A 15,903-nucleotide genomic window follows, 5' to 3' on the forward strand; every position below is an offset into this window, starting at 1 on the left:
TCCCAGGTCGGGCAACAGCACGAGACTCTGTCTCAAAAAAAAAAAAAAAAAAAAAAAAAAAAAGGCCTCCCAAGAGCCTCAGTCTCTACAGAAGTGAGGTCTGGGACTCTGACCTTAAGTCTTTGAAATCCCGGGACCCTCACTTAGGATTCCTGGGGGGCCCTCACACCACAGCACTCTGCCCCTCTTGCCCAGTTTCCACACCCGCCTACAGCACTCTTCCTTGCTGTGATCATGTGCTCCTCTATTCAACCATAAACCTCCAGAGGCAGTGACCACGCTGCCCTGTCTCATCTCCCCATGGTGACCTGCCTACAACAGGATGTTTAATGACTGTTTATTGATTGGACTTCAGTTTCCCTCCTCTGTCAGTTCACTCTCTCTCAGAACAAGTCATTCTTTAAATATTTCAGCAGACACAAAAGAACCAGATGAGGTGCTTGCTAACTAGGTGGGGACTCCAGGCTGGAAGATGGTGTGCTAATCCACACACCACTGCAGGACTTGGTGGGGCGGGGGCATCCTCACCGGCTGTAGTCTGCATTAATTTGTGATGAGCCACTGTTCCCCTAGAAAGTTCCACAGTCAGACACTTGGTAAAGTGCGGACATCTGGGCTGCTCTCTAGTTTTAAATGTGCTGCTTTGCTATTTGTGGCCATGAGATCTCTAACAATAACTGTCAAGAGACTCTTGCCAAAACCAGCCTCCCTTGGTTTGTATCCTGTCCAAGCTCTCAAGGGCCCAGGACAGACATCGCATGCTGTAATACTTTCAGAAGCCAAACAGAGGGGCATTTTGAACATGGGGCAGGGTCGGATGTGCTCAGAAACACCTGCCAAAGCCACTAAGCAAGGCTGGGGGAAGCACAGGCTCTGTGCCATGACCCTGATTAGGAGCCAGGCACGGGGCTTGAATGCTCTTCTGGCTGACAGAAGTCCTCCTGCCTGCCCACGGGAACCCTCCCCTCTCTCTGCCTGGCAGATCCACCTTCAATGTCAGTCCTCCTGGGACGCCCTCCCGCATTCCCCTCAGCACATGACGGTGGTTATGAGTCAGCTGGTGAAGACTTGATCCTGCTTCTATGGAACACCAGATCACTTTTCCAAAGTCTTTTATTTCCATTCTGTCCCACGTTTTCAAGGTCAAATGGGTCCTGAGAACAGATCTAATCCTGCTGGGGACTGTGTCCCAGGAGTATTAAGCCATCCAGGGAGGAAGGCCCAACTCAGCACTGCCTTTGGGAGTGTGTCAGCAGCAAGAGGCTTTCTAAAGCCCCTGGTATGTACATCACTTCGAGTGACCACTTTGCTGGGCTTGGGAAACTTTCATCTCAAAGCAGCATGCCAGAGAAGATCACTACGAGTAAGTCCAAGAGCAAGGCGTTCAGGTCGGCTGGTTCATCTCAGGCAGAATGTAACTGGGAATGGTGTGATTTAGGGTCATGATTTGGATGAAGAGCAACTGAAATCTACGTGCAGAAGAAAGGCTAGACCACTCAGGACTTACTGATACTGACTTCCAGTATCAGTAAAAAAAAATTTCCTTGTTCATGAAAAAAATCACAGCATCCTAAGAAATGCATACTCACTATGCATTCTACATACACCCACTGAGTCCACACACAACCCGCCAGCTGCCTCTCCCTGAATATACTAGTCAGGGCTGTCTGCACCTACCCGGATGCGGTTAGATCCCAGCTCTAGCATCTGTAGTTGATGTAAGTTGCTTAAGTTCTCAATTTTACTGATTTTATTGTTGACCAAGAAGAGTTTTTTCAGTCGTGTCAACTTGTCAACCCCTTCGATGTTTCTCAGCAGATTAAAAGAAATATCTAGAATCCTGAGAACAACCAAAACAGGTTTTTAAAAAAATTACATGAGCATAGGTTGCAGAGAACTCACAATTCAACCACCCTAAAGGTAGCACCCCATTAGGGGACTGCAGTCACTGTGGGAGGGGGCAGGGTGGGGTGGGGTGGGGCAGGGGGTGCGGTCTGTGCCCCTGCTGCCGCCTGGCTCACACTGATGCTGTCATGAGGGATTTGGAGGCTGCCCAGGAGCCCGGAGCAAGCCAGAGGCAGCCTACAGGCTCCTGATGCCCTGGATCCCAGGATGGTATTTGAGGCAGAAACTGTTACATTCACACCTGTGCCCATGACAGGACCTTGCACCAGGCTCTGCACACAGAAGGGGCCTGAGAAGTACCGAATTAGAAACAAAACAAGCAAAAATGAATGAGCAACAAAGGGCAGAAATCCAGGTAAAGTTATAACTAGGACCTGGCTCCTTCTTTTTTAATTTTTTGTAGACAGGGTCTTGTTATGTTGCCCAGGCTATCTCAAACTTCTGGGCTAGTGATCCTCCTAATTTGATCTCCCAAAGCGCTGACATTACAGGTATGCACCACTGCACCTGGCGTAGAACCTGACTCCTTAAATTATAAATGTCACTTTTTTTTTTTTTTTAATTTAAAAAAAGAGTATTCAAAAGGCAAGAGGAAATTCTGGATTAACTTTCCCCTCGACCAATCTCAGTATCATCCCTGAATGGAGGCTTTTCCAGAAGTCCCCACTGCAGCCTTCCCATCAAAGGTTTACTTTGCAAGTCAGGATTGTCCAGGAAGCCGAAGACATGCGTGAAGCCAACGTGGCCTCCTGGAGCCCTGAACATGGCAGGCAGAGCCTTGGGATTCAGACGCAGGGCAGGACCCTGTGGCAGAGGCAGCCTCTCAAGGGCCAAGAGCCAGCAGGAGGGGGGCTCTGGAGAGACTGGACACCCCCACCCAGTGGCCTCCCCACCATGCTGTTCTCCTGTGGGTCTCATGACTCACTCCAGCTCTGTTAGCGCCTCCAGATTCTCAATCTTCTTGATCTGGTTGTCGTAAAGATCCAGCTCTCGAAGACTCTGTAGCTCCTCCAGATTCTCAATGCATTTAATTAAATTTTGGCGGAGGCAGAGAGTCTGGGGGATGGGAAAAGGACAATTGACACCGGCACGGGGGAGGCCACGAGAAGGCCTCAGCTGGTACTGGAGGACACAGGACAGGCCCTTCTGGTGGAAGGACGTGTCTTCATTCTCCTGCTGTTTCCTAGAAAGGTGCTGACCTTTGAGAGGTAGGTGGGCAAGGGCACTAAGCTAGAATTCCTCGACACACCTGAGGATGGGCAGGAACCCAAAAGGAAGCAGGAGGCAGGCCCCCCACCAAGCAGGCCTAGTTGAGGAGGGAGGCGTTGGCCTGGGGTATGGGTGTTTGCCACTTCCTGGCAGAACATAAGAACCTATGGTGGGCTCAATTTTGAGAAACAAATTCAAATGAGATGCACGGAGGACCATAAAATTCACTGAGTGCCTAATTGAACACAGGCACAGAACTGAGGCAGGCCAGAGTCACAGGTCACTGGCCGCCTGAGCTCAGGAGAGCCAGCCCCAGGGCTGTGCCTCAAGTCCCTCGACTGCTGTCTCACACTTGCTGTGCTCCCAGTAAAGGCCTGCTACAAGGTGGAGGCAGCCACGCCTCCCACAGGCTGAGACAAAGACCACAACTTGGGACTGATGGCTCGATTCTGGACTTATCCACATCCTATGGGTGATATGGGTCATAGTCCCCTCATAAGAGTCCCTCTCACCTTCACTTTCTTCAGTACCTCAAATCCTTCAATCTTCCCAATGCGACAGTGATTCAAATCAACATCCTGAAACAAAGCGGAAATGTATACTCGGCTATAGCAAAGTGGCTGGAGACCTGTGTCCTAGAAGAGGAGCCATCAGAGGAGGCCTGGGAGTGGGCAGCAGTGGGGGAGGCAGTGCCAGGTGGGTCTGCAGCAGACAGGTGTCGGTGACAAGGTGTGCTGCGGGGGCTCTTTGGTTTAGTGATGACTTAGTTTTATGTAAAACTGGCCCTTAAAATGATTGGTACATGACATCTTTTTCTCATTCCCTAGATCCTGTATGCACAAAACATAAGCTCAGGCTCTTAGGATATGCACCCCATCTCATCACCATCAGAGACACGCTGGGGGCTCAGGAGGCCCAGCGGCCAGGCCAGTCATACACAGCCTGCGGCTGTTGGGACCCTCATGTATAATGTAATCATCAGACCCAGAGAATGTATGAGTCAAAGGCATCTCATCTGCCACACAATCCTCAAGGGTCAAATAGACATGGGGATAACAATCACTGGTAAGAAAAACAACATGAACACAGGACTCTGATCCAACCAAGGGAGGCTCAGGCAACCTCTTTAGGGAAGTAACTTACTAATCTCATACAAGATAACCTGACAGGTGGTCCATCACCATGCTCAAGGCTGGGCTGAGCAGGCAGCATTACCTCTGCATCTCTGTCCAGGTTGATGGTTTCCATGTCCACAGGCAGCTCATGTTCTTCTGAAAAAAATTAGAAAAAGAGGTTTGTTCAGAACCCCATTAACAGGAGGCATTGGTGAAGAGCTGCTTCTGGCCGAGGTCTGGGGCTGTTTGGTGCCCAGATCCAGCTCAAACCCTGAGGAGGAACCAATGAGAAAGTTTGCTGAGGACCTGGAGAATGTGGCAAGGGTGAACCCTGCTCCAACAATAGTGATGTTTTAAGCATTCTGAATTCCCTGAATTCAGATATTGGCAAAGGTCTCCAAACATTCATCTGTGCCTTTGAACTTCCAGAGAAGGGAAATGTGTTTTGAAGCTGTTAGTGGGAAGGAGGGGAGGAAGTAGCTGAGTGCAGGTGAGCAGGGCAGCACTACTGCCTTTCCGTGACTCCCAGAGCCGCAGAACTGGCAGCAGCCTGCCTCCTACGTAGCTTTTCTCTGTTTGTTTGTGGCAATAAACCAGGCCATTAGAATCTAGATCGTGCTGGGCACATCAGATGCTCTAGGATGGGCCTTTTATCACTTTGGAAGGTGGCCCAGCATCTACAAACACTTCCCTCTGCAAAGAGCAAAACAAAACATAGTTCAACAGATAGGATCAAAGAGGCTCACTGAATAATTTAAACACACTTCTCAATGGGGAGACTGATGAACTCACTCCAGCAGAGAAGCCCATTGGATTTCACGAGGACTCTCCACACCGGAGCCAGCCTCCTCTGTGCGGAGGCAGAGAGAGCTGCTCTCCCTGCTGAGGCGACAGACACCCTGTTAAGCACTTCCTCATTTCATTTCATTGGAACCTACTTCAGCATATGTGCTGAAAAGGACTAAGACACACACAGATGCACACACACACGCATGCACAAAGACACAAAGGCACATATGCACACTACACAGACACACGCATGCACATCAGTGGTATACAGACTCATGCAGACACACAAACACGCACACTCACCCCTTAAAACACTTAAAAAAATTAACAGTAATTCCTCAGTATCACCAAAGATTGTCAGTGTTCGCATTTCCTCAACTGTCTTAACATTTCTTCCCTTAGTTCACTTGCATTATGATCCAAATAAGGCTGTATATTGTGACTAGATGGTATTTCTCTTTTTAAAAATTTTTTTAAATTAATTTTTTTTTTTTTTTTAAGAGACAAGATCTCTGCTGCTCAGGCTGGAGTACAGTGGTGTGATCATAGCTCACTGCAGCCTTGAACTTGTGGGCTCAAGTGATCCTTGTCTTGGGCTCCCAGGAAGCTGCGACTACAGGTGTGAGCCACCATGCCCGGCAAATTTTTTAAAACCATGTTTTGTACAGTCAGGGTCTCGCTATGTTGCCCAAGCTGGTCTGGAACGCCGAGCCTCAAGTGAACCTCCCACCTTGGCCTCCCAAAGTGCTAGGATTATAGGCACGAGACACTGCACCCAGCCCAGCATTTTTCTTAAACTTTTTCCCCTTGTAGTTTTCTGTTGTAGGAAAACAAGCTTGTCTTGTAGTGCTTCTCCCAGTCTGGATTCTGTGAATTATACCCATAGGATGCTCTTTCTCCTGTAAATGGATTGTCACTGTCACTACCTTACAGGGCTGTCAGCGCTCTCACTGTGGCTCTTCCTAGAGCAAACGTGCACTTGCTTCTGCAGTGGAGTGAGCTCACACAGCCCTGGACCACAGGCTAAGGGCTGGCTCCTCACCTCACCTGGAGGCCTCTGAGAGGAGCACTTGACATCAGACCAGCTTAACAAAGTAATGATCCAACATGGCTGCATTCACTTCAGTTTTTCTACTATGCCTTTTCTATAACCATCAACTGTGGTTAGTTAAAAAAAAAGTTTACTATAGTTTATCCACAACTGTACAGGATACCAACCAACCTAAGAATTAAATAAAAGGAACTGGGCAAAACCAAGAGATAGATACAAATCACCCCAAAAGACAGTGTCAAGTTCATAAGCTCAGGAAGTTGCACTGGAAGAGGCACTACAATTAAGGCAGGGTGCCCAGGTCCTGTGGTCCAAACCAGGACCCTTTGAGAGCAGAAGGGCGCAGTTATGCCGGGCCGGCAGGCAGAAATGGGCTGTGCCAGGCTCCTCAGGACACATGGTCACACGGCTTTAAGGAGTCCTGTTTGTAATACATCCAGCATGGCTGGCCGCTCACCACTCAAAATGTCAGCTAACCTCTGAAACAAGGTTTCCAGCCTAGAATGCCCTTCTGAGTGTATTATATATTCATCATATTTTAAAAATAATTTAGGGAAAATAGGTAGAAGGTAACAGGTGACATAATTAAATTTGTTTTAATTGAATTTAAGACTTAAACAAACACAGGTAGGAGCAAGTCTTGGCTTCTCTAAGGGCTAGAAATGTATACCCAGAAAACTCATCATCGGCTAATCATCTCAAAGAAAAAAACTTGGATTTTTCCAGGCCAGGCCAGCTGGTCTGCCTTCTAGCCGTGTGCCCTTGGACAAGCTGCAGAGAGTCTCATTCTCCTCATCTGTAACACATTACCACACCTGGGTACTTACAAAACATGATGACAACATCATTAGCCTGTGCTAGTGACCCAGGGAAAGAAAGCACACAGGGCTTGCTCTGCCAACTCTCAAGTCTTCCACAAACACCCGATGTCTCAGCAGCACCCATCTGAGGATAGCGGGGGCTCCTACCGCTCCACTGTTGGTGACTAAGTCAGGCGATAACGGAAGCTTCCATCTATCTCTCCCATGCACTTTATTCCACCCACATCACTTCCAGAATATCAGCTCCGAAGTTCCAAAGTAAATGTAACTGGTACTTTTGTGGTAATCTCCTTTTGCCTTAAAAGTAGGTTGCCATAGTTACCAAACATCTTTGCTGGCACAGAGAGCAAAATGTTATTTTAAAAATTAGGTTTGTTTCTTTATAAATTTATTTTATTTTTATAAGGGATGCATGATTATTCATACACTGTATACAAATCTAGAAAATGCAAAATGTATAGATCCTTCTTAAACCTGCTGTTTGGACAGACTCAGCCCATTTGATGTGTTTTCTTTCTTTAGCAGGTAAAAGTACATACGTGCACGCATACTGTTCAGAAACTTGCTTTTTTTTTTTGAGACGGAATCTCATTCTGTCACCTGGGCTGGAGTGCAGTGGTGTGATCTCAGCTCACTGCAACCTCTGCCTCCTGGGTTCAAGCAATTCTCCTGTCTCAGCCTCCCAAGTAGCTGGGACTACAGGTGCACGCCACCATGCCTGGCTAATTTTTCTTTTCTTTTTTTTTTGGTATTTTTAGTAGAGACAGGGTTTCACCATATTGGCCAGGCTGGTCTTGAACTCCTGACCTCAAGTGATCCAACCGCCTTGGCCTCCCAAAGTGCTAGGATTACAGGCGGGAGCCACCATGCCCAGCCACATCTAGGCACTTTAGAAGTCAATCCTTAGGCCTATAAAAATGGTAAGGCAAGACTCAGAAATAATTTCTCTGAAGAGATTAAAGGTTTCTATTGCTATGGTAGGACACGGAAACACAGCAGTCAGCCATAACGTTTATTTCAAATCCGGCTTCCTAAACATATGGTTAATAAAACAATGTTGTGGTTCTTTTTTTTTTTTTTGAGACGAAGTCTCCCTCTGTCACCCAGGCCAGAGTGCAGTGGTGCGTTCTCGGCTCACTGCAACCTCCGCCTCCTGGGTTCAAGCAATTCTCCTGCCTCAATCACCTGAGTAGCTGGGATTACAGGCACGCGCCGCCACGCCTGGCTAAGTTTTGTATTTTTTGTAGAGACGGGTTTTCACCATGTTGGCCAGGATGGGCTCGATCTCCTGACCTCATGATCTGCCCACCTCGGCCTCCCAAGGTGCTGGGATTACAGGCATGAGCCACCACATCCGGCCAACAACGTCGTGGTTCTGTCCCAGATGGCATACTAGTACCCATATCCGTGCTAGGATTTGCCTTCAGTGGAATTGGAAAAAAACCACATCCTTTTTGCAAATGCTGTCAATGAGTCAGCCTGCTGAGGGAGCGCCTCAGAGAGCACATCCACCTGCCCTGGCCCACTGAGGGCCCCTAAGGAGCGCGGCAGTCCTTCCCCAGACCACACATCACCCACACCCAGGGACAGACCATATGCAGTACAGCCCACATCCCCCAAAAAGCAGATGTCCCCCAAGGGAGCTGGGCCTGGTACCTTCTGGGTCCTCCTCCCCCCGCTCCTCCCCATCCTTCAGGCTCTGTTCACTGAGGTCTGCCACGATGCCACTGCTGTGTTTCTTCCCTTCTTCATCGCCGGATTCTTCAGACTCGACCCGCCTGTCAACTGAACCCACACAAGTCAATGAGAATTCACATCCAATTTATGGGACTTTAAGGAACATATAATAAACACTCAGTTGTAAGTCAAAAGGACTTCATTCAACATGTTTGTTGAATCCAGTTCAATAACCATTTGAGTGTCTCCCATGTCCCAGCACCACTTGAGGCATATGGCAGCAGGGAGAATGGGGAGCAGAGTGTGGAGCCCACATGGATACTTAGGTGAGGAACACACTACTTCTGCCCTCAAGGAGCTTGTGAAGAATTGCCCAGTGTTCTGAAAGCCTTGGATCACTTGTGATTAAATCCACTAATGGAACCAGGTAGTGAAGCACCGCCTGAGTGCCTTTCGCTTTCGGGCTGGGTGACCACCACTGTGACTCTTCTGCCACATACCTCCATCCATGCTCTACTATTGATCTGGCTAAGAAAACCAGCCAAGTTCACAGGCCCACGTTCTGAAAGAAATCAAGACTAACTCAAATCAGATTGTGGGCAGGAAGGATCACTAAGGAAAAGGAGAATACAGCCAGTAGTGCTGACCGCCCACAGAAAGCTCATTGGTGTGAAATGAGCTTTCACACTGGACACTGGACAGAATGTTAGCAACTCAAGGCTTTTAAAGGTTCATAAATATTTTTTGAATTAAAGAATAAGGCAATTCAATGTGTCAGGCAAAAATGCTTTGGTAAGGTTGTCAAATCGTTTCTTTTTTATAACTTTATTCATGACCTCTTTTGGAAGTCTGTCTGGAAGACATGAGGCACTAACACATTACTTGGAATTATCAACCACACTGAAAATAGTCTCTTTCCTGACTATGGTTTGTCTACAAAGAGATGTGCTCTTTGAGGGAAAAAGTTCAATTTCAGCTTTGTATTTCCTGCTTAGCCTAGCAAAGTAAAACCCAAGAAAGGATTGCTGTATAAAACAAGTCCTCATAAAACCCAGCTCCAAACCCTCCAAATCCATCTCTTCTTCCCTACCCCCGCAATGACGGTAGCTCAGTTACTTGTTAGCTGTGGCCTGTGCTCCTGCCCTGCCTCCTAACTCGTCTCTCTGCGACTTGCCTTGCCTTGTTTAACCTATTCTCCACTGCCAGAGAGTCTGATCTAATTCTAAAATCCAAATCCGATCTTTGAGTCCAAAAGTATTTCTGGAATGCTCTTCCTGAGTTTGCAGCTTGCTGCTAGAGATGCAGGTTTGGCAAATCATTTCCATTTGAAAGCCTCAATCTCCTAGTCTGTGGAAGGGAGCTAGTATAGAACCTATGCCTCAGCGAGTTGCTGTCAGGGTTAAATTAGAAAAGGCACAAGAGCAGTTAGTACACGCATGACATGCAGTAGATATTTAACAAATTAGTCACCACCAGGCACAGGTCACTTGGTGGCCCAGGCTCAGGGAGAGAAAGTTCTTATTGCATGACAACCTGGTGCAAAAACCCCAGGAAGAGGAGTGGTGTGAGGTTAGGAAGGGCTTAGCTAATGAAGGTTGGCCAAAGTGAAGCCTGAGGGCAGCAGAGGGTCTGGAACATGCGACAGTGGATCAGAATGTAAGAAAATGACTTTGGTGTGCTGGGGACGATGGGCTGGGGAGCAGAGACAATCAATCTAGCCTAGAGATGACGAAGGTCTGAGTTAAGGTACTGGCAATGGGAATGGAGGACGCATCGAAGATTTGGAGATTATTTTTAAAAGTAAAAGTCAGAGCTCCTTGACTAATAGGACACGGGTGGGAGTGGCGACAGAGAGAAAAGCCGGGCTTTTATATTTGTCATTTACCAAGACATGGAAACAGTTGAAGAGGGAGTGGGAGGATATGAAGAGGCACTTCTTACTTAAAAAGACTCCAAGGGTATGAAGTCCAAGACCCTTAACACCACCGCCCCCATCCCCACCACATATGATTTGGTCAAACTCTCCTCCACACCCTTTGACCGCAGCTTTCTTCATCTTGAGTGATTCTTGCTCTTTTCCCTCACCTTATCCCCAACCTCGTTGCCTTCGAGTTATTCTTCAGGCTCCAGCTCAGAGCTGGCCCTGCTTGTGCAGCTCTCACCACTCCCGAACATGTCAGCCCTTTCTTCTGCACCCGCCCTCCTTCCCCAGCTCCACATTCCTCCTCCCTACCACTTTCACATGAGGCAGTGACTGCTCTTCTGGGAGGGCTGTACCCCTCACCAAACCATGGGACCCAAAAGCACTTAAGCACTTGGTGACACAACTGATTCCCCAGTTGGTGGGTGTGTGCACGCATGTTTATACACATACTGCACATGTACGTATGACCGTACCTACAGATATGTAGAGAATTATATATAAATACATGTGTACGTATAACATATACATGTATGCATTTTTTTAAATTTGTTTTGTTTTTAACAAAATGAATGAGGAGGAAGAAAGTTGAATTTAGACTTTTTGGAACTATGACAGCTTTGAAAAGAGGTATCACCTTGTGTAACTAAATGTTCTGGTTCCTTGCTACCCCTTCGCCAACAGTCCTTTCGATTTCAGGAGAAGACCCTTCTCCACCCTCACCACGCGAACCAAGGAGCAGACTCGGGTAGATCCCAGCGCCCAGAGCCTCAGTTTCCTCGTCAGCTGACCGAGGAGGCTCCCCCGCCTGTCAATCTCAGAGGCTCGGGGCGAGGCTCCAACGGGACTGAATGGAGCCACCGCGTCCCATTCAGCCCCACCCCCGGCCTGGCCTCGCGCCGCCGCTCCACCCCTAGCTCTGGGTCCTTCCCGGCCGCTGCCGCCCCCAGGCCGGGGCTCCCCCGAGGTCCAGAGCCTCCCCCGCTCCCCCAGGTCCGGCTGTCAGCTGTCAGGGGGCCACGCGGCGGCGGCCGGAGGCGGGACGTGGGGTTTCTCTCAGGCACGGAGCAGTTCCGGCCCGCAGCTCCCCCCGCCCGCCCGGCCCTTGGGCCGCCGCCCGCAGGGGCCGCTCACCCTCCATCATCTCCTGCGACTGTTGCTGCCCCGCGCCGCGTTCCGCCGCCATGTTGGCTGCTCTTCCCCTTTCCGGAATCTGTCGCCTCAGACCCATCAACCAATCAGGGCTCCCGCCTCAGAGTCGGCCCAGCCAATAGGATTCCGGCGCTGCGAGTTCAGCCGCGGCGCGCCTGCGTGTGCCCAGCGCCTCGTGGGAGTTGTAGTTCCGTCATGAGGCTGCGCGCCGCGCGCCGCGCCTCCCCCGAGGCAGGTAATTTCAGGCAGCGGCGCCGGAACAGTCTGGAGGCGAGAAGCTGAGAAGGAAAGCAGAGGGAGTCGAAGCGGGACGCACCGGCCGTAGCTGCAGGCAGACGGAGTGGACGTCTAAGGGTGGAGAGACGCCCTGGGCTCGAGAGTTGACTTATGTCACTGTCTCGACCTCGGAGGCGTGGAGGGGCCGCGGGCCAGGCGGATCTTTCCGTGGCTGCAAGGTGCGGGCCAGTCCTACGTGCATCCCTGAGCTTTGCGAGCCTCGCTGGCTGCGTCTGTACAATGGGCCGAACGGCAAGAGCAACAACATTCTCCCGGCGTCCAGGCGCGGATTTTACCCATGCGAAATGCCGCCTTCTCTAGATGCTCAGAGCAGGCGGGCAGGTGCGGGGCACTTGCGATGGTGGGGCCGCCAGCCAGCTGGCCGGCTCCGGGGCGCCAGCCGCGCTCTCCTTGCAAACCGTTCCCAGCCCAGTGCGGACGCTGCAGGCTTCGTCTACCCTGCGGAGCCGCCCAGCCCATGAGCGAGCCGTCCCGCGTCCTCCGCCTTCAGAAAGAGGCCTCCAAGAGGCGAGCTCTGCGATACTCACCTATTTTGATCCCGAGACTGGAGGAAACCGCAGCTGACCAGCCCGGGGGCGGAGGCGCCCATTATTCCTTTGGCTCCTCCGAAGCGCCGTAGGGGGGGGGGAAATGGCCGGTGCGTCCCTAGCAACCGTTAGCGCGGGCTTCTGGACTCTGGCTGGCTTAGTCCCGCCCATGCGCACAAGTGGTTGGTCCGTGGAGCTTGTCAATCGGTGTGAGTCGCTGTGCGATTGGCCGGTGGGATAAAAGCGCGGAGCAGCTCCCTTCCGCGGTGTGAAGCCGGCTTGGCGTGACCCTCGCCTGACCCAGGTGAGAAACCTGCGCTGGGGAGAGCGGGCCAGGGTCCGCAATCTCCCGAGGGCCGCTGTGGGGCCTGCGCGACTCCGCGCTCCTGGCCTAGGAGGGTTCGCCGCCCGGCCCGGCCCTCAGACGAGCCCGACCCCGGGTCTCCCGCCCCTGCGCCCTTCACGCATCCCCGAGCCAGCGTCCTTTCCGTGCCCAGACCGCGGCGGGGTTGCGGCCGTTGGTCCCGGGCCCCGCGCCCCCAGCGTCTTCGGGGCGCCCTTCAGTGTAGCCTGCCTGGCGGGCGCCGCGGCCCCGCGCCTCGGGTCGCCTCGGGACTGTGCGCCCTCTTCACCGCAGCCCGCCCTGCGAGGCGAACTCCCGGAGAACCAGCCCAGATCCCGCCACGCTCCCGCGCTGGGCGTGTGGGTCCCTGCGGGCTCAGCCGGCGCCACGGGGTGGGGGGCGCGCGCCGCCAGCGCTCCTGGTTCCAGCCCAGACCTGGACTTGAGCCTTAATCTTTTCACGAGTTTTTCTTTCCCAGACTACGGCAGGGACCTGCGCTGCCGTCTTGAGACCTTTCTCGTCCTTACCTTCCGCATCAGTACCATTGGATGTCGACTTTTCTCTTAGGGGTTCCCTCTCTTCATCCTGCTGCTGCTACCTTAAGACTTTATAATTTCTTGCCTGGATTACTGTAGCCTTTCTTCTGCTTTCCAGCCTTGCCCTGACATGGTCCCTGGAGTAGTCTTTGTAAAATGCGTGTCTGGCCGTGTTACTCCTAAGCATTAAATCCTTAAAAGTTCATTTTGGGGATAAAATTAAGACTGGGCAGGAGTCTTAATTTTAGGAGGTTCTGGGGTCGTGCTTGGCCCCTCCAGGCCCACGTCCATCTACTCTTCTGGGTACTGAGCCCCTCTCTGGGAGCCTTTGCCTCTGAAAGACTTCGTCACTCTGCTTGGAAGGGCTCGGCTCTGCAGGTGCCTCATCCAGGACTGAGATCCTTGCTGTGTTCTCCTGCACTGTTCACCTTGTTGGCCTGAAACTGGTTCTGCTTTTAATTGTGCAGCTGTGCTGAGAGCAGTGGGAGCTATTTGCTTCTTAGCTTATGTTCTGGTGGGAGAGAGACAGTTGCTTCTAGAAGTTCACCGAGATGCTCCTTTTTTTTTTTTTTTTGAGACGGAGTCTGGCTCTGTCGCCCGGGCTGGAGTGCAGTGGCCGGACCTCAGCTCACTGCAAGCTCCGCCTCCCGGGTTCCCGCCATTCTCCTGCCTCAGCCTCCCGAGTAGCTGGGACCACAGGCGCCCGCCACCTCGCCCGGCTAGTTTTTTGTATTTTTAGTAGAGACGGGGTTTCACCGTATTAGCCAGGATGGTCTCGATCTCCTGACCTCGTGATCCGCCCGTCTCGGCCTCCCAAAGTGCTGGGATTACAGGCTTGAGCCACCGCGCCCGGCTATGCTCCTTGCATCTATCCCTGCTCCTGTTTGGTCTCAGGTGGGGTCACTTGGGTCTCCTGGAATCAAAACTAGCAATGGGAATATGGTTACTCGGCGGCACCATTAGGTGCTGTCTGCTGGGTTTGTGTTCTGCAGCTCACCGTGGATACAAAGCTCACAGTGGATACAAAGGACAATTCTAAAAACCTGGGCCTGGGCGTGCAGGCATTTCTGGTTAGCATTTGAATCAAAGTTTAGTGATCGAAGGTCATGTGAAGCCAGGCTGTGTTCTTTCTTGAGGCCAGGCTGTGGCTGTGGAGTGCATGGGAGGCCCCAGGGGCCGGTGCTGCTCAGTGACTAACTGGCCATAGGGACCTCAGACGCCCCAGGAGGCATGGCGGGGGGGGGGAAAATGGATACATCTTTCCTGCTGTCCTCCCCGCTCCCGCAGAGGGTCCCATCAGTTTCCCTCCTGGATAGGCTTGTAATTCTCAGTAACCTAATTAAATTTCCACATCTTGATGTTTCAACTTTAGTTGGTATTTATTTATTTTCTCCCATGAAGGACAAAAAATTGCACGCCCTTACCCTCCCTTCACTTTTATTTTTCCCCGTTTCCATCTCATGGTAGTTACTTTTACAAAGAAGCTTCTGTAACGTTTACAATATATTCTGAATAGTTATATTACTTTTTTATTATTTTATTTTTTGAGACAGGGTCTTGCTCTGTGGCCCAGGCTGGAGTGCAGTGATGTCATGTCGTCTCACTGCAGCCTCTGCCTCCTGGGTTCAAGCAATTCTCCCACCTCAACTTCCCAAGCAGCTGGGTCTACCAGTGTGTGCCAGCACAACTTGCTAATTCTTAATTTTTTTTTTTTTTTTTTGAGACAGAGTCTCGCTCTGTCGCCCAGGCTGGAGTTCAGTGGTGTGATTTTGGCTCACTGTCAGCTCCGCCTCCCCTGGGTTTACGCCATTCTCCTGCCTTAGCCTCCCAAGTAGCTGGGACTACAGGCGCCCACCACCACGCCTGGTTAATTTTTTGTATTTTTAGTAGAGATGGGGTTTCACCATGTTAGCCAGGATGGTCGTGATCTCCTGACCTCGTGATCTGCCCGGCCTCCCAAAGTGCTGGAATTACAGGCGTGAGCCACTGCACTGGCCTAATTTTTTTTTTTTTTTTGGAGATGGAGTCTCCCTATGTTGTCCAAGTTGATCTCGAACTCCTGGGCTCAAGCAATCTGCCTGGCCTCCCAAAGTACTGGGTATATTACTTTTTAAAATACAGTTTTGTAACATTGACATTGCAGTCTGAAGAGTTATATTTTTTAGGAATTAAGGCTTTCTAACATAATGTATTCTGAAGAGTTATATTACTTTTTTAAGAAAGTAAGGTTTTACGACATTTACAATGTATTCTGAAGCTATCATTAAGTGTCCTGAGCTTTGTCTATAGGTTGGTTCTAAAAGTTGAAAAAAACTGCCTCACACTGTAATCATGTCGTTATTTATTGTAGCAATAATTAGTGCATTTGGAGGCTTAGAGGAGATGTAAACCTGTGACTAAATGTCCCATTCAGCGTTGCTGCTTGTAGGAAAGCTGCACACTTGAACCCCAAACCCTATATGTAATTTCTTTCTAGCCTCCTACACATCTGCAGGTTTGCAGAGCCTTTGCCTTCTAGGGTCCTAGACTGGATGTGCGTGTAGAACATCTCTGAATTTTT

At 50.5% G+C, this 15,903-nt stretch overlaps 2 protein-coding genes across 4 annotated transcripts in view; one reads left to right on the forward strand and one right to left on the reverse strand.

Moving 5' to 3' along the window:
- PPP1R7 (protein phosphatase 1 regulatory subunit 7) overlaps positions 1 to 15,903 on the reverse strand; it is a 136,763-nt gene that overhangs the window by 24,623 nt on the left and 96,237 nt on the right. Inside the window, exons 2-7 of one of the 2 annotated variants that reach the window (XM_050752031.1) lie at positions 11,623 to 11,696; positions 8,547 to 8,675; positions 4,330 to 4,385; positions 3,627 to 3,692; positions 2,831 to 2,961; positions 1,678 to 1,840 (exon numbers count right to left, since the gene is read on the reverse strand). In XM_050752031.1, the coding sequence (XP_050607988.1) occupies positions 1,678 to 1,840; positions 2,831 to 2,961; positions 3,627 to 3,692; positions 4,330 to 4,385; positions 8,547 to 8,675; positions 11,623 to 11,674 (597 nt within the window). In that variant the 5' untranslated portion in view covers positions 11,675 to 11,696. Of the gene's footprint in view, positions 1 to 1,677; positions 1,841 to 2,830; positions 2,962 to 3,626; positions 3,693 to 4,329; positions 4,386 to 8,546; positions 8,676 to 11,622; positions 11,721 to 15,903 lie in introns of those variants that run through there. The other variant, XM_050752030.1, reaches the window with a different exon arrangement.
- Positions 12,683 to 15,903, forward strand: part of PASK (PAS domain containing serine/threonine kinase) — a 48,784-nt gene continuing 45,563 nt past the window's right edge. For both annotated transcript variants that reach the window (XM_050752025.1, XM_050752026.1), the window contains exon 1: positions 12,683 to 12,768. The gene's annotated coding sequence lies outside the window, so the exon portion shown is untranslated. The remainder of the gene's footprint in view (positions 12,769 to 15,903) is intronic.

Source organism: Macaca thibetana, chromosome 12 (assembly GCF_024542745.1).
Source record: "Macaca thibetana thibetana isolate TM-01 chromosome 12, ASM2454274v1, whole genome shotgun sequence".
Classification (NCBI taxonomy): domain Eukaryota; kingdom Metazoa; phylum Chordata; class Mammalia; order Primates; family Cercopithecidae; genus Macaca; species Macaca thibetana.